Raw genomic sequence first — 19,297 nt, forward strand, 5'->3', positions numbered from 1 at the left:
ATCATCATCATTAGGTGTTGGATCATTTGGCCAGAATGCTGCTGCAGCTCATTCATTGTTTGGTGATCGTTCATTAGATCCATTGTCTTCTATAGGTCATCATCATCATCATCATCACCAGATGAGTGAAGCAGAATTTGAAGAAATATTGAATAAAAATAAAAATCTATCAAACACGGTTATTTCACAAGCGGTATCCGATGCAGCTTCTGGTAATTATTCAATTATGATGGAATTACATGAAATTAGTGTAGCGAACAATTTAATAATGTTTATCCTTTTTTGGAAAAAAAATTAATAGGTGATTATTCGTCTGCTATTGATAAACTATCTACAGCCATATCGTTGATTGAAGGTTCACGTGTATCGAAAGATGAACGTTGCAAAATCATTATATCAACATTACAAGATACATTACAAGGTATCAAACAGAAAGCCTACTCAAGTTGTAGTAGTGGATCATCAAGAAATAAATCTGATCATCGTTTAATGCGTTCAAGATCACGTGATCGAGATGATCATCGTGGTGGTGGCGGAAGTTCATCACATCGTAGTAGTGGTGGTGGCGGTAGTGGTAGTAGTAGAGATCGAGATCACAAAGATCGTGGACGAGGTGGTGGCCGTGATCGTTCACGATCGCGTGAACGTGATTATCGAGAACGATCACGTGACCGTTATCATGACGATCATCGATCACATTATGAAGAACGTTATCGTGATAAAGATCGCGATCGAGACCATCGTGGTCGACATTGATGAATGAATCAAATTAATTTTTTCTTTGAGAAAATTGAATAAAACAATTTGGATCACCACTCGAACAGGATACCAGCAACAACAACATAATCATCTTACCAATGGATCATCCAACTTTATCATCATCATCATCTTCAATTACAACAACAACTTCATAATCATCGTCATAATTTTATTAATAATACTAATCTCTTGGCTGCATATGTTTTTTTCGATTTTATATTTGAATTCCATATATCTAGCATCTATGCTTCATTCTATTGATCATCATCAACCAACCAACCAACCAATTATCATCTGCATCGAGAAAACAAATTATTTCATCATCATCGTCAGAATAATCTCAATGTTTCCCAAAAAAAACATTTATCCAAACCATGTCCACAAGAAAAGAATTTCAATGTACTAAATCAATCAATCAATCAATGATGATGTTTATACATGTAATAATCACAACAACAAAAAAAATAATGGAAGAGTTGAAAAACAGCAACAACAACGCAAAAAAAAATTTGTCAAATCATCAATGTTTTCCCCCCAAATGTGAAATTTTGTTTGAAGTAAGTAGAAAACGAATTTTTTTTTTGTAAAAAATTCGTGTTTGAACTTCGATTTTCATTTTTTGAATTTTTCACTTTATGGTGATTCTCAATCATTACTTTATAATTTAATAATTATTATTGTGTTGTCATTCATTTCCTGAGATTTTTTTTTCTTCAAAAATTTATATATTCATGTCATGTTTCTCATGTTTTTTTTGGTATTGCAAATGATTTTTTTCTTTCCACTTGTCAATTAATTAATTCATTTTATTTATTAATTTTTTTTTCTCCACTGATGACAATTATGGACGACCATGATATCGTTGTCCATTTTTTTTATTGACATTTTTTCTCATATACATGACATTTAACGATCAATGATCAATGATGATGATTTTAATGATGATGATGATGATGATGATGGTCAGATCAACAATCATGATAAATTTGTCAACCATATATAACGAATACAAACAAACAGAAAATTTTTTTCCTGTACATTATCAATTTCGACATTTAAAATCTCTATATCTCTATTTCTTTCATTTTCCTTTACTCTTTATTTTTTTTCCTGACTACGAAAACACATCCTGTGACAAGATTAATGTGTGCGAATGATGATTCATTTAAAAAGATAGTTTTTATTTATTTTTCAATTTTTTTCTTTGTAAAATTTTTCATTTCAAAAATTTATTTTTATGCACCATTTTTTTCTGATACAAAAATAACAACGACAACAACAAAACCAACAACAACAACTACAGAAAAAAAAATGCATTTGCTTTTGTTCCATTCTTGCCATCATCATCACCATTGCTACCACCACCACCACCCACAGGCCCTATCCCTATGTCATTTATATATATTCTAGACATTTTATTCATTTTATTTGACAAGATTTGATTTTCTGTTGATGATCATTATCTTAATCACATCATTTTATTATTAATTGATTTTTATTCTTGTCAAAAAAAATTTTTTTTTCTTCGTAGGGTTTGTTTGTGATGGCCATGTAAGCCATGAGCTTGTGTGTGTGATACATTTTACAATACACTTGTCCTATTTACACTTTTACTTGTTAGGAAAAATTATTATACTATTTATATGGTCAAGCCACACATGTTTTCTTTTTATTATTATAATGGCCAAATTGAAATTGAATTTCACTCAAAAAAAAAAAAAAAATCTGATCTGTCTTTGATCTCATCTTTGATATTTTGTTTTGTTTGTTTTTATTGGAAAAATTTTTTATTTCTATTAACGCATTTGCTGTGATAATTTTTTTAAAAACAAAAATGAAATAGTCAATTTGATAATTTTGTTGTCAAATTTCGTTGAAATGTGAAAAGAAAAATCTTAATAAACATCTTATTCACAAATGTATATATAATTGATTTATTTGTCATTTAATCTTTGGTTATACAGGTTAGCATTTGGTTCTGTGCCGGTTTTTTCTTCTTTTTGGTTTGAATTGTGAACCCAAATTAAACTAATGATTTTGTTTTTTCGTTTCGTTTTTAAATCTATAGATTCAATCCATGGGTATTGTATGGAACAAATTTTCAATTTGATTCGAATATTTCTGACACCGATGGACATCATCAGAGCAACTAGAATTCTATTTTGAGCCACATTTGGATCCGGAATATTTGTCATCATCATCATCACCATAATTTTATTCATAATCATTACGATAATTCATACATTTCAATTGATATTATAACATGCATACACACACACCATTATTATCTATAATAATAATTGGATTTTTTTTCGTTTTGTCAACATTTTTGATTTTTGAACTTGATTTTTTTTCTGAAAATTTTGTCTTTTTAAACTTTAAATTGAAAATGAAATTGAAATGTCCACTGATTTGATGATGATGACGATGACAATGAAATATTTTATTTGTGCGTGCATAAATTGATATAAAAAAAAATATTCAATTTTTCTTGGCTGGTTATTTGATTTGGTTTTTCTTTCCAATTGCAAATATATGTCTGTGTGTGTGTGTGTTTCATGTTATAAAGAAAAATCTCTTTGGTTTGTTGTAACATCAACCAACAAAAAACGATTGAAACCGGCTGGCTGACTGGCTGAATTATTATAATTTGTGTAATATAAAAAAAAAACACATTTGTAACATGTAATTTTGTTTGTTTCGATCCATCTGTCATGATTATTTCATTTTTTTTTTGTTCTTTTCCGAAACAAAATCCATATTGTGAATTTGTATAAATATTGTTGCTGTGTATATAAAAAAAACAACAATAACAATCAATCAAATGAATCATTTTTTTTTCTCATTTGGAATTATCAAATACAACAACAACAAATGATCCAAAACGAACATAAAATGAACCTGAAATGAAAAAAAAATGAATCGGAAAGGTCATTTTGTTGCTGGAACAATTGGCCATATAACTTGTTGCTTGTTATTTGGGTATACAAAACATCAGCCATCCATAACATCATCATCATCATCATCATCATCACTAGCCATAAAGAACAAGAAAAACCGAATCAACATTGAAGTTCAAGATGTGTTTGTGCGTGCGTCTGTGTACGAATGATTGAAAGTTTAGGTAATGGTCGTCGTGGTGGTAGTTGATGCCATCGTTGTACAACAACCAAAACACTACTGGTATGACCAGCTTTAGCCAGCAGCTAGGAACCGTTTATTTTATCATTTGTTAATGGCAAACCTTGTGTTCGGGTTTGGTCAGAGAGCCAGAAAAACTCTCGCTCATAAAAAAAAAATTGTTCATTATCATCGTTATTGTTGGCGGTAGTTTGTTGTATAGATTTTGACGATCATCATCATCATTTTTATTTGCGAAGGCATTGAACGAAAGTTGTAAAACTACTTCTTCCACACACATACACACACACACACACAACAGTCAACAATTCCATTTTGTTTAGTTTCATTTCATTACCGAAAAAAAAATGGAAAAATTTTCTTTTTTCCAGATTTCTATAAAGTTCATCATCATTGATGAATGGCCAAATCGACGATGATGATGATGATGATGATGATCTGTATTGTGTTTGATATTGAAAAAATTGATAATTTTTTTTCTGAAATTGTGACAAAATTCTGCTAAATTTTTAAAAAATTCGTCGCCGGTATTTTCTCGTTTTCAAGTGTTTTATTTTTCTTGTTGTAGTAAAGAAAACATTTGAATTCAAATTACATGTGCGACCATTTCGACCATATTAACCCTACCTAAATTGATTGATTGTCGAGTGATTATATGACAACCGGTGATGTGATGTGCTGCTTTTGTGTTATCATTATTTGCATCAATTTTTTTTACTCGAAATTACCAATTTCAATTTAAACATACGACATTTTATGGAAATGGCCACGACGACTGCGACATAATCGATAGTTACGGTCATCGACTTTTTCATCACATTCACATTTGACATTGACATTTGATCACTCAATGATTCCATAATCAACCAATTTCAAACTCATGCTCTACTAATTTTTATGATGATGATGAAGCCATATCGTAATTAACTCGCAACCTTTGACCCCACGATAGGATTATTATTATTAATCCCAAATGAATGCCATATCATCATGGATACAATTCTAATTGAAGATCAAACATTACAAGCTGTTTTAAGTAAGTTTTCTCTGTTTGTTTTCTTTTTGCACATTCGAAAATTTTAAATCCAAGTTCAATTTTTTTTCAATCATCTTTCTCTATCTTTCTTTGAAATGACATGCATGTCATGACCTTCTTGAAACAACCTTGAACTTGTTATTGTGTGAAGGTTTCTTTTTTTTCTTTAAGCTTTGTGTACCTGTTTATTTTGACCAAATGGTCACTGACCAGACCTGGGCTAGACTGTTCATTCAAAATTAAAGATTTCAACCTCTCTAGGGTCGTGATAGTTGTATTGTACACACACATTGTTGACACAGATGTTGTTCAACACAATTGAATGTTATTACTTTATTGCCCGTAGGTGTTACATCATAAGGTATTTGGTATTTCTGTTTTTTGTGTTTTTTATTCCTTCGAAAGGTCAAACTTTATTTGATTCAACATTATGCTACAAAATGGCCATTTATTGTTGGTCATCGTCACCATGGACATCAAGTTTTTTTGTTTTGTTTTTTTTATATGCTAATTCTGGATGAATATCAACATTACAATGTCTATGATGGACTAGATGTTTCATTTTCATGAATCATTTTGCACGCGAATCCATAATTAATTGATGACAGGTGACCATGATCAATATACCAACCAGTGATGGACCAAACCACGAATTATTGCAGCTGCGGTCCTTAGACAGACTGTGGTCATCATCGTCATAGCATCGAATTTTCTTCATTTTTTTTTCTTTCGTTTACCTTCATCATCAGCAAACCAAAACATTCATTCAGCCATAGTGAGTAGCTGGCTGGCTGGCGGTTGTTGTTGTTAGTCGTTGAAATTTTTCACGTTCAAAAGTTCGTTCAACTTTCTCTTAAGGTTTAATGATATGTGTTACCAAAATGTAACACAATGAACACATACACACACATATTGCTGTTGCTTGAATGTTACCTGAATTCTATAAGGTCATCATCATCATCATCATCAACATGAATGTTATCCTTGTTTTTTTCTCTATCGTTGGCTTTATTTAAACGTTATTTGAAAGTTATCCTATGATGGCCAAATGGTTGATTGGAACATTTGGCAGAGAAATGAAATTCATATTTCATTTCATGTTTATCATTGAAAAAAAAATCTTGATGATGACCGTATAATTTTTGTTTTCAGTTGAATTTTTTTTCCCAATTTTACTCACGAATTTTTATTTTGGTTTTGCTTTGGGTGCATTTTTTTTCCTTGCCGGCCCATCAAGATAAGATTTGATTTTAAAAAATTTTTTTTCTCAAAATAATTTTTCATTAGTTTCGGGCCAAGAAAAAGGGTTTATGGTTTTTTTTTTTTTGAATAAATTAATTATTGTGTTTGTGTGTATGGATTTTGATGGCAACAGGTTTTTTTTTTTGATCAATCAATTTCTTTCTGTAAGAAAAAAAAAACATTTGTCTGTTTCATGTTTGACAACAGGTAGTTGTTGTTCATTTTGGTAGTTACATTCCAATCCATTGGGTGTCGCCATTGTTTGTTCATTTTTGAATTTTTGTTTTTTACCTTTTGATTTTATAACATAGGAAATATGCGCTAAATTCGTACGATGTTTTGGCCAAAATAATTATCATCAAGATGATACAAATAACAAAATTTTTTTTCCAACGATAATTATATATCCATCATCAGTGACGACCATTTGAAAGTTGGTTGGTTGGTTGATGACAATTTATGGCACCTGTTAATGAATTTTTTTTTTCATTTCATGATGATGAATGAAACTTGATTTAAAATCATAAATCTTAATGTGGTTGTTTTCTACATTCGTGGTCACTCTAATTTATCACATTTGAAAAACAGGTCCAAATGATGATTATGATCTTCAACATCTCATTAGAATGTCATCAAAAAAGGACATTCATTTCATTTGGATTTAGCCACTGAAATCATGTTATGCATTCTTATATCACTGTTATTGTGTATAGTAAATTTCCGGAAATTCACAAAAAAAAATCCAATTGGAATTTCCCTTGGATCTATTTTTTTCCAGATCCGATAAGTGTGTGTGTGTGTGTGTATGATTTCACGCATCAAAAATCATTCTAATCAATCGGTTATATTGTTCAATCGGAGACTTTATTTTACACTCGCTCTGAAACACACACACATACACACATCTCAATTGAATTGAAAAAAAATCTGAATTTAAGTAAAAAAAACCCGCGATTGACCCAAACACAATAAAATCGTCTGGTTATTGTGGTTGTTACTTTATTTAGAGGAGATAAATAACACTTTTCAATTTTGGATTGACTTTTTTTTTGTTTTGTTTTGTTCAGTGGCAACGAGTGGAAAAATCGTGCGAAATCCTCGTCGATCACTATTCGATTCTATTGATGATTGGATTCAAATCAGCAGCCACCAATCGTTATTCGATTGTTGTTTGCTGTTGGCTATGCTCCATTTGTCGTATAGTAGTGGTTCCCGTGCACCAAAAAAAAAAGAATCGGTTATTTTTTCCACAAAGATTTTTTTTTCACTTGAAAAAAATTTTTTTCTTTCAACTTTTTTTTTGTCGGTGAATAATCTAATGGCTCTCTTGATGATTATTCCGACAATGAATGAATGAATGAATGTTTTCAATGTTAATCGAATGTAAAGATGAAAAAGAAAAATTTTTTTTTCTCTTAAAAATTATGAAATTAAATTATTTTTATTCAAAAAAAAAAAAAAAACACAAAACCTCGAATGAAATGATTTCACATTGCTGGGAATCAGTTAATGTTTTCAGATAGAGAGAAATGTGAAATGAACACGCGTGTTCGTTCGTTTTTTTTTTTTGTTTTTTTCATTGTGAGGTTGGTTGAACACACACACACACAGACAAAACATCAATTTGGCTCCATTATTTTATTGTCATCATCATCATCATCATAATGGTCGGCTTTTTTTCGAAAAAAAAAAAAATTTTTTTGACAAAATTATCCAATTTTAATGAAATAATCATAGTTTAGGCGGTTCTATCTAGACGAAATTGGCGACAAATTGCCGTACAAGTTATTGTTGTCGCCGCTTATGACAAATTGAATGATTTTTTGTTCTCAGAAAAATGATTCAATTTGTCATATTGTGGCCAAGATGGGTTGGTTATTTGAATTTTGTTTTTCGAGTGAAAAAAAAATTTTCCAAAATTTTCATAGAAAAAAAGAATGTTTTTTCAATTATTCATCGACTCACTGACTGACTGATTGATTAATTTATTTGTCATGTCATTTCAATCAATCAATCAATCAATTTTTGATTTGCCAATTGGAATTGATCCAACAACCAAAAAAAAAAAAAAAAAAATTCACAATCCATATAGTGCACACGCGTTCACACTTCCTTATTTGATTTATTTTTTTTTTTACTTATTTTATTTTGACACAAAGAAAAAAAATCAAATCAAAAAAAAAAATAAAATCAGAACACAAACACAAAAAAAACTGGAACATTTATCGATCTAGAGACACTTTAATTTTGATGTCAATCTTATGTGTGTGTGTGCTGTATTCACTTTGTTTTTTGTTGCGTTGACAAACTTTAATTTTTCTTTTCGTTTTTTTTTAATTCAATTCAATTTTCGTTTCATGCTTTTTTTTATTCAAAGATTCTTTTCCATTGTTTTTTTTGTTGTTTCGAATAATTAAAGTTTTGCTACAAAGTTTTTATTCCATTGGAAAAAAGCCGAAGAAGAAGAGATCAGAATATCTCGACTAAATGAATGAAATGTTTGGTTGTTCAACACCAAATAGTTAATTAGTTTCGATAGATAATAAAACACACACACACACAGAGATTGAACTTGGTGAATATGTTCATGTTCGGTGTTGAACTCGTTCGTATTGGATATGACCGAATTTTTTTTTCCATTTCAAATGTTGCCAATATCTGTATCAATATGTTGTTGTATCGATATGGATCTGCAAATCGATGCTTTTTATAATATAAATTGTTATAACAGCAAGTTTGATTTTCGAAAGAAAAAAAAATCACTTTCTTGTTGCCAAAAAAAAACAAAAAAATTTTTTTTTTGTTTTTTTTGAAAAATTTAACGATTGGTTGGTTGGTTAATTTGCGGTTTCGTGGTAGCTAAAGTTCTCTTCTCCTGTGTTTTTTTTTTTTTTGTTGATTGATTGTCAACTTTTTAGATCAAGTGGAAAAAATGTCTAGTTTTCTCAATTTTTTTGCTGTTGTTGTCGTTTTGTTTTTTTTTTTCGAAGTAACAAGTTTCCATTTCGAGAACAAAAATCATTTCACCGTCAAATCAATCCGAATGAACAACGAAAAAAACGGTAAATAAAGGAAATTTGAAAATTAGTTTTTGGCGCCAATTTTGAAAAAAATTTCAAATTCCAAAAAAGAAAAATTTTCGTTCAAAATTATTCAGATGCTGAAATGACAAGCAATGACAATTTTTTTTCAAACATTGCATTATCTGCTTTCTAAAAAGTTGTTTACTTCCAAAAGATGAAAATTAAAATTTATATATCCAGTGTTTTTTTTTCTTTTCTTCCAAAAGATTTGTCATTTGTCGTTGTGATTTTTGACAGATTTTCCTCTCTTTTTTTTCATTTCTTCCCTGTTATTGCCGTTGTCGTTTTGCTCTACTGAATCGTCAGTAAGGATGAAACAAAATGGATAAAAAAAAAGAGAAAAAAAAGGTAAATCCAAAAAGAAAAAAATTCCGAATCATTCTGTTTAACCCGAAAAAAATGAGAAAGAAAGAAATCCAAAAAAAAGAGATAGCTCTCTATCCCTTTCGACAAAGACATTCATAGACTTGAATAATGTCACCAAACAACAACATATGTCAACTGAATGAAATGGTGGAATGATAATAGCACACTTTAACACTGCTACCACCACCACCACCACTTTGCGTTAATTGTGTAAAAAGAAAAAAAGTAACAAAAAAAATTGAAATATTATATCCAGTGGAAAAAAAAGACCAACTGACTAACTGACTGAATTATTTGACTAATTTTCGTCATGAAGTGACCAACAGGTATACCATTGTTGTGTGTGTGTGTGTGACATTTTTTCTTTCTTTCTCGTCACCCCACACTATACGATGATGATGTTATGATGTAATGAATGAATTCTTTTTTCCGTTTCGGGATGACGACAATCTTTAATCATGTTTGTGTGTGTGTGTGTTTACGTGCGTGTTTATCGTTTGTTCGAATGTGACAAATTCTTTTATTTTCTTCCTTGAAAAAAAGGGTTACATTGACATTTTTTTTCCATAAACCGTCATCGTTGATAGTTTTACGTAATCTTTTGAATTTTAAACATTTTGATGATGTTTTGAAATGAAATTCGAGTACACAAAAATTAAATACCGGGTGTCGTATTTTCTATCATTTTAAAGTTTGTTTTTTTTCCTGCTCATTTCATTTCATTTTATTCCATCGTTGTTGTTCGACTTGTGTGTGTCTGTTTTTGTGTTTTCATCATCGTGTACGATTCCAGTAACTGGAAATTAACTGAATTTTTTTTCCTTTGGTCAAACGGTTTACATTTGTCCGTTACGTTATCTGTGATCAATATTTATTTGTTTGTTTGTGCAACAAAAATCATTATCATCAATCACAAGGTAATTATAGCAGAAATTTTTTTTTACATGGTGGCCAATAGTTTGAATTTTGATTTTTTTTTTCGTTCAAAAAAATTGATTTCAGATTTTGATAAGAATTTTTTTTTTGCTCAAAAAATTTTCAAAAACCATTTCCTTTTTTTTGAGGTTGAGGTTTTTTTTCTGTTCTCATTTTGTATGGAAAAAAACCGGCCTCTTATTAAAACGCGAATAGGTTTGCGTGAATATTTGAAATGTGTCCGATTCCAACAAAAAAACAAATAAAAATTTCATGAGAAAAAAAATCCGGAATGAAAAACAAAAAAACAAAACAAAACATTCGCTTGTTCAGTGAGTTATTAAATGCTGATGAAAAATTGTAATCATCATCATCATCATCATCACGAACATGCATTTTTGTTTGTTTGTTCAATTGTCAAATAATCATCATTATGATGACGATGAATTAACGATTAACGAATTAACGATCAAAATTAAAGAAAAAAAATGTCCAATTCTTTCATTTGAAAATCCAAAAACCGGGTGTTTGATTTTTGCATTCATTTTTGGATTATCAGATTTTTTTGTTTTTCTTTTTTTTCTGAAAAAGATTCGGCTAGATTAGATAGAATTCTTTTTTTTTCTCCCATTCATTTAATTTCATTTTAAAATTGGTTTATCAAAGCCAAAACAAGATCAAAAAAAATAATTCATAACGACATTAGATGACATTTATTATTATCGTTTGCCTGTTTGTTTGATGATAAATATGAAACTGTATCACGTATGTATATTATGAATATATGAATTTAATTTATATATGAAAAAATTAACTCTCAATCATTTACATGCATAGAAAGAGTAATTAAAATGTGAACAAAATGAAATGTTTCACATGTAAATTATGAAAAAAAAATGACAAAAACTTTTCAATTTCCCATAAAAAAAAATTAACGGATAAAAGATGGTGATGATGGCTTCATTTTTTTTTTTATTTCTTTCAACTTGTTTGTTTGTTTGTTTTTTATTATTCTCAATCATCTTTGTTCAAGTTTAGCACTTGATGATGATGAAATGACCAAATTGACCAACAGAACAATAATTTGGTCATTTTTTTCTGGTTCGTTGATTATTAGTCCGGTTGATTTGAATTTTTTTTTCTGTAAATTCCAATTTGAATGATGATGATGACTAAGGCTGAAAAATTTTGGCTTATTTTTTTTCGCTGCTTTTATAATTATTTTAGCCAGTATGAATCACTTTGAATATTTGAAAGCTGAAACCGAATCTATCCATTTTTTGTGGTGTTTTTTTTCCAGGTTGTAATTAAACACATGTCAACCAAGATAGAGAGGTGGATATCATGGTAGGAAATGCGATGTGGATTTTTTTCAATTATTTTTTTTGTGGTTGCTAGAAAAATTATTTACACAAAAACAAAAACACTGATTTGTGACACTGAACTGACTGATTGACGGATTTTGGAGTTTTTTGTTTTTTTTTTTTTTTTTTTTGCTAGATGATGATTATGTCTATCAAAATGGTGAAAAAAAACACTGTTGATCAATCTAAACCTAGACACATTTTTGTTCATAGTGTGACAATGTATTTACATAGATAGATAATTGATGGTTTTGTTTTGGTTGATGATGAGAAATTGCTCGAATTCTCGTATTTATTTTGAACAAATCAAAAATGGCAGAAAAATAAATTGTCAATTTTTTTTGGTATTGAGACATCTTTTTTTAAAAAAAATTTAAACGCTCTTAATTGGTTCATTTAGCCTGTAATCTTATTACCATCATCATCATCATTATCATTAGCCGTAATGATTTGTAATTTCCAAACAAAAAAAAACTGTCATTCAACATTCTTTTTTTGGGAAAAAAATCAAGATTTTTGTCTAGACTTGATTTTGGTTTTGATTTTTCTGGAATGTACATTGTCCATCATTTTAATGGCAAAGAGAACGAAAGAAATTTGTTGAAATGTCCATTCATCATTTTGAATTTGAAAAATGAAATAAATCATCAGTGAATCAGCTTGTACCACCTTATTTAATGAATCGGTGTGTGTATTATCTATGGCTGATGATAATACCCGGTTATCAATTAAATGATCATTATCGTCACATTGCTTGTCGGTTAATCGTTACACAAATCCAAATTGATAAACTTTTAGACAGAATAATAATTGTCTGTCCATCCACTAATATTGTTGTGAATGTTCAGCATTTTACTGCGAAATCATGCAGTTTTTTTTTGTTTTGTTTTGGATAAAGAGGGAAAAAAATCAACCGACCATTTTGCGATATGCGTTTCAAATTTCACAGAAACAAAAAAAAATGTACAACCATGCATTTGCATATTACAGATATTTGAAACAACAAATCTTGCCTATTAAAATTTATGAATAGAAAAAAAATATTCATCCAGAGTAGGGTAATTTCCATAAATTTGTCCACACATCATCATCATCATTTTGGTTGATCTAGATTTCAATTTTAGATTTTTGTTTTTTTCTTCTCTTCCAATTAGTAGATTTTTTTTTGTTTCATTCAACAAATGAAACAAAATTGTGATCACAAAAAAAAATTATCATGTTTTCTGTTTCCTTTGTTGTAGTTGTTGTTGTAAATTCATTGCAAATTATATCACCGCTGAAATCTTGGATTTTTCTCCATTCCCTTGATGATTAATCTTATCTCTAACTTGGAATGAATTATAATGTGAATCTTGAAACTTGTCATTGTCTCTCTCTGTGTGTGTGTGTGTTCCGGACAGACAACATCTTATTTTTTTCGAGAAAAAAAACCGTTGACAAAGGGTTTCAATTTTAAAGGATTATTTTCTGACACACACACACATATATACTTTGGAATTTCACATCATCAAAGATCATTTTTTCGCTTTGGCTATAATCAAAAAAAAGTGTTTGTTTTCGCACCCAAAACACTTTTTTTCCCTTTTTTTTTTTCTGATAATGCTAAAACAATTTATAATTCAAAAAAAAAGAAATTGTTTCGCCTGAATTGATTTTTCATCAATTGATTTTCAAAGTGAAAAAAGTTTTCTGGCTGAATTCATTCGAATTTCGAAATTCCCTACAACCACATCATCATCATCATCATCATCACTATCACAATTCATTGATTGAATCAATGAAATCAAAAAAAAAGAGATAAAATAAAATTTTTCAATTTTGATTGATCAAAATTGTTTGTTTGATTGATTTAATCAATATATGGGAGAAAGAAACAACAACAATACAGGACAAACATTTTGGTTTCAAAATCAAAAAGTTGATCTCGTTCTTGATTGATCCACAATCTAAACAATCTGAAAAAAATTAGCCCACACAAATCTGTGTGTACTATACACAAAATGATCATTCATCATTGAATGGAAATGGAAAAAAAATTCAATTAATCAATCAAAAACAAAAATATCGTTGATTGAATTCAGATGTTTGCACTGTTGTCATACTTTTGTGAACCAAAAGCAAAAAAAAAAAAAAAAAATTCTCGCCCACGTAATTGATTGTTCTTGTATCGTTTAGTGATTGGTATAATCACCATGATCATCATTCGATTTATGATTTGAATTTGAAGATTAAATATTCAAATTAATGAATTCTGAACTCTCCCTCTCTCATTCCCTTCTGATCATTTGATTTTTAATCGATCCCATTCACTGACATTGTTATTATCGTTGTTGAAATGAGAGAATTTTTGTGGATGAAAAAATTTTGTTGGTTTTGTTTAATGAAATGATTTATGAACTCTTAGATTTTTTAATTATAATGATGATAATGATAATGATGTTATTAATTTTTTCTTTTCAAATTAATTTTCATAGGTCGTGTGGCAGAAGATGATTTTGGGGATACCATCACCACCACCACCACCACCACTGCTACCACTGTCGATAATGTTGTAGGTGATGATGATGATGTCGATAACGGTATCGATAATGCTGGATTAGATTTTAGCCAATTGGAAGAATATATTAATCAGGTGGATGATCATCATCACAATCACCAACAAAATGAGAACAATTTGTATGTTGATTATTTCACTAGATCAATAATTTCTGATAATTTTCTTTTGCTTCTTGATCCATAGATATTATCAAGATCAATCGAACGTTTTGATCACTTCATCAACATCATCATCTTCGGAATGTACAACATCTTCTCCGCCACCGAATATACTGCAACAGCAGCAGCAATATCATCATCTTCAGCAACAATCATATGAAACAATTGTTAATAATAATTGCAATAATTCAAATTCAATTGTCACTTTACCGGATTCACCACCGGATTCGGGTTCCGAACCACCATTTTCACCAAAATCCAATGGTGAACGAATGATAATAACGCAAGAAACATCAACGACAAATGATAACAATTCACAACAGCAAGATAACAATATGGAAAATAGTATGAAACATTTTATCAATAATGATTATTCAAATCATCATCATCTGAATAATAATCATCATCATCAGCATAATAATAATATTAAGCTTGAAACAACAAGCTTAAATCATCATATACCTCAACCACCGCAACAACAGCATCACCAACAACATTCATTTCATAATCATCATGGACCACCACCACCACCACATCATCATGTACAGCATCATGAACCAATCATTCCAGCTAATCATCATCATCATCATTCAATTCATCATCAACCACCAATACCGCAACCAACAATTCCGTCATCAAACACGACGACAAATACTCAATTATCGGTATTGGAATCACATCAAATGGTTACATTGGGTGTTGCCACAGGAACGGTGGTTCCATCATTAACTGGCCCATTAACAGTGAATTCTGTCAGTATGATACATCATAATCTTAGTTCACTTACAACAACTGGTGGTGGTAACAATCAATCTACTACAATGATTCCAACGACAAATCATCATCAAAATAATAACATCTATGGAAATCAACATAATCCACAGTCCACACCAATGATTATTGATCCAAATAATGGCTATCTAAGTCGGATCGCAATTACACCACCTGATTGTCATCATCATCATCATCATTATACAACGTTGACCACACCACATCAACAACAGCAACAAATTCATTCAACACCACCACCACCACCTCCACCAACACAATCGAACAATTCAGTTACACCGATTACTGTTTCAATGGGCAATAATAACAATAGTAGTGGGAAGAAACGTAAAATGTCTGAATCGAAAAACAATAATACAAACACAACAAATATTTATATCAAACAAGAACCAAATGGTCTATCACCGGATTCTGCTGCTGTTTCACATCCAAATGGCTCGAATGATAATGGAAACGGATCGGGCAGTCATAATAGCAATAATGTACATTCAACACAACAATGTGAATCAACTGATGATTTCTATGGTGATTACGGACCAGATAGTCAAATGTATTCGGATTCATTTTATCAGTGTATACGTTTCACTCCGTTCAATACGAATCTTTCTTGTCCGTTGTATGATTTGAATTTTAAAGAAATGTAAGTTTATCATTTTTTTCCAATTCAATTTCATTTCAAATGTTTTTTTTTTTGTTCTCATGAATGAATAGACCAACAATAAGTTATCGTGTTGATGCCGATAAAGGTTTCAATTTCAGTAATGCAGATGATGCATTTGTTTGTCAGAAAAAAAATCACTTTCAAGTTACTGTCCATATACAGATTGTTGCTGATCCATTCTATGTGAAAACATTGTCAGCGACTGATGTGTTTCAAAAAATTGACAATTTTTATCTCCATTTTTACGGTGTAAAAGTGGAATCACCAACACAAACGATAAAAGTTGAACAATCACAATCGGATAGAAGTAAAAAAGCATTTCATCCGGTTCGAATCGAACTAAGTTGTGACCATGTGACCAAAATGACCGTTGGACGTTTACATTTTAGTGAAACAACGTCGAATAATATGCGCAAAAAGGGTAAACCGAATCCGGATCAAAGATATTTTTATCTGGTAGTTTCACTTTGTGCACATGTTGGTGATCAAATCTATCAGATTGCAGCACAAGCTTCTGAAAGAATTATCGTTCGGGTACGTGTATTTAGAAATTTATCTTGTGAAAATTTTTTAAAAATCAAAATTCTCAAATTAGGCATCGAATCCGGGACAATTTGAAAATGATGTGGAATTAGTTTGGCAAAAAGGAGTCTTGCCAGAAACCATTTTCCATACTGGACGTGTAGGAATCAATACTGATCGGCCAGATGAATCATTGGTGGTGTTTGGCAATGCCAAAGTTACCGGCAGCATAATGCAACCATCAGATAAACGTGCTAAAACCAATATCAAAGAGGTGGATACACGTGAACAATTGAAAAATGTTTCCAACATGCGAATTGTTCGTTATCAATTTAAACCATCATTCGCTAAAGAAGTTGGTATCGACCACAATGAACTAGAGGGTACCGGTGTTTTGGCACAAGAAGTGCAGAAAATTCTTCCCGAAGCAGTGAAAGAAACTGGTGATATCGTATTATCGGATGGTGAAACAATTGAAAATTTTCTTGTCGTCAACAAAGACCGGATATTTATTGAAAATTTAGGCGCCGTAAAAGAGCTGTGTAAAGTTACCGATAATCTTGAAACACGTATCGATGAATTGGAACGTATGAATACAAAATTGAGTAAATTCAATCGTTTTGATTCAATCAAATCCAGTGCTAGTGGTAGTACGATTACATGTGTTTCAAATAATTATCGTAACAACAATAATAGTCATCGACAATCTCATCGTCATCATAAATCTTGTTCAAATTCTACGCAACAAGTTCCCAGTGGTTGTAATAATAGATTTTTTCAAACATTAATCATGATTCTCATTTTTATTATGGCATTTTGGTGAGTTGATTTTCAAAATCAATGTGTTCAGCAAAAGTTCTAATTGTTTTTTTCTCCTCTTTCACTTCAAAATAGCCTTGCATCGATAGCGACATTGTATATATTGGAATATCATCGTCGTCATCATTCTTCATCGGCAACTAGTATACATCAAACAACATTATTATCATCATCTAATGATCATCATAATAATTATCATTCACAATCATCACAACCATCATTTGATCTTAAACATTCACCATATTTGAATGTAAATAACAATCATCATCATCAGCAGCAGCAACAACAACAATATTCAAATAATCCAAATTCATTGATAAATGATAATAAACAATATGATGATGATAATAGGTTGGATCGAAACCAACAACATCCAAGACCAACAGCTATACCTGTGCTGAAGCCACAAGTAGTTGGTGCACCAAATGGCTGTTACGATTATCTATCATCATCATCATTATGTCCGATTCATTGTTGTAATGATGAAAATTATCATGTTTATCAGTTAAATTCCAATATTGATCTGGTGAATAATAATAATAATGATCTTAAAGATACAAATAAATCTCATTTTATTGATCATCATCATAAATTTCAAATTAATGATCCTGCAGAAGAATCTAGTTTGATGAATGAAACAATTTTGGACAACAATTCCTTGAATGGTACAACCATGACAAATTCTTCAGATTCAGAATCGACGATAACAATCAATTCATCATCGAATCCAAATCATTCGAAATTTAATCCAACTGAATCAAATTCATCGAATAATAAGAAAAAACGAACTGATAAAAGAATGTCTTTTGGTGATGGTAAATATTCATCACATTCATCGTCTTCGAGTTCAATTCAAGATATTCATAATTTAAATGATTTTCATGATTCAAAATTTCGTCGTAAACGTCGCAAACGTCGTGAAACGGGTAAATCATCAATCACACAGAATAATATGTATAGTGCATATCCGAAAAAAGATCTAGCACGTATGGTGGAGATGATCAAATTATTAGAATTGAATGCCACTATCGATTATTCGTATTGTACAAAATTACAATGTACACAAGGATTTGGTAATCGATTTCATTATATAATTCCTATATCAAAATATATGGAATTGGAATATGTTACACTTCAATTTGGGTAAGTTTCCAGGAATATATCGAATTCATCAATTAATTAATAATGTTGTCCATAGATTGAATCAAGAAATGAAAGTGGATCATTGTGAAATGAAAGAAAAACCCGTGTCATGTTCATCCGGCTATTATGGTGTGGAGAATCTGCCACAATCATATAAAAAAGCCGCCGATCATATCCTATTACCGGAATCGAATCCACATTGGCGTCTACCAATCGGTATCTATCAACGTAGCTCTTATATGTTCCGTATACTTGCACGTGATGTTATTGCTGATTCGGTATGTTTTTGTTTATGTTGAAATAAACTTCATAATTTCTCTGTCTTTGAATTCATTATCTAGCCATGTAATCTACCCGAATCACAGGCCGGTTCATCATTTGTGGAATATAAATTTGAATTCATACGTAAATGTGATAAATGACCAAGAACAAACCAAAAAAAAAAAACAAAATGTTTTTTCATCATGAATTTTTTCCATAAATTTGCTATTGTATTATACACCAATCGCCCACTAAAAATGTTTGAAAAAATATTTTCATATAATCAAACTGTTAATAATAACAATAAATAGAAAATTTAAATTTTCAAGTTTTTTTTTCTTCTATTCTTGGCCTGGTTATCCTTGATTGAAGAAGGAAGAAAACATCATCATCATTATCATTATCGTCGTCGTTCAAGTTCGTTTATCAATGCGTCATTATTGGTCATTGTCAATGAGATTTAGTAAAAAAAAAAAAGTCA

The 19,297-nt window shown here is 30.4% G+C and overlaps 1 protein-coding gene across 1 annotated transcript; it reads left to right on the forward strand.

Moving 5' to 3' along the window:
• The first annotated feature begins 753 nt into the window (after positions 1 to 753).
• LOC124498553 (uncharacterized) lies at positions 754 to 19,144 on the forward strand. Its single transcript, XM_075729579.1, has 10 exons — positions 754 to 1,316; positions 2,828 to 3,942; positions 4,469 to 4,936; positions 14,381 to 14,582; positions 14,647 to 16,050; positions 16,122 to 16,605; positions 16,667 to 17,412; positions 17,488 to 18,555; positions 18,611 to 18,833; positions 18,897 to 19,144. Exons 3-10 carry the CDS (start codon positions 4,891 to 4,893, stop codon positions 18,975 to 18,977), a joined length of 4,254 nt encoding a protein of 1,417 aa, XP_075585694.1. The 5' UTR covers positions 754 to 1,316; positions 2,828 to 3,942; positions 4,469 to 4,890; the 3' UTR covers positions 18,978 to 19,144.
• Positions 19,145 to 19,297: the final 153 nt, after the last annotated feature.

The sequence above is a fragment of the Dermatophagoides farinae genome, chromosome 3, assembly GCF_024713945.1.
Source record: "Dermatophagoides farinae isolate YC_2012a chromosome 3, ASM2471394v1, whole genome shotgun sequence".
Lineage (NCBI taxonomy): Eukaryota > Metazoa > Arthropoda > Arachnida > Sarcoptiformes > Pyroglyphidae > Dermatophagoides > Dermatophagoides farinae.

Excerpts from the sequence above, each read along its gene's own strand:
- LOC124498553 (XM_075729579.1), top strand. The coding sequence starts at position 4,891 with ATGGATACAATTCTAATTGAAGATCAAACATTACAAGCTGTTTTAA. Across the intron at positions 4,937-14,380 it reads AACATTACAAGCTGTTTTAA|GTCGTGTGGCAGAAGATGAT; the intron begins GTAAGTTTTCTC and ends TAATTTTCATAG. Across the intron at positions 14,583-14,646 it reads CAACAAAATGAGAACAATTT|ATATTATCAAGATCAATCGA; the intron begins GTATGTTGATTA and ends CTTGATCCATAG.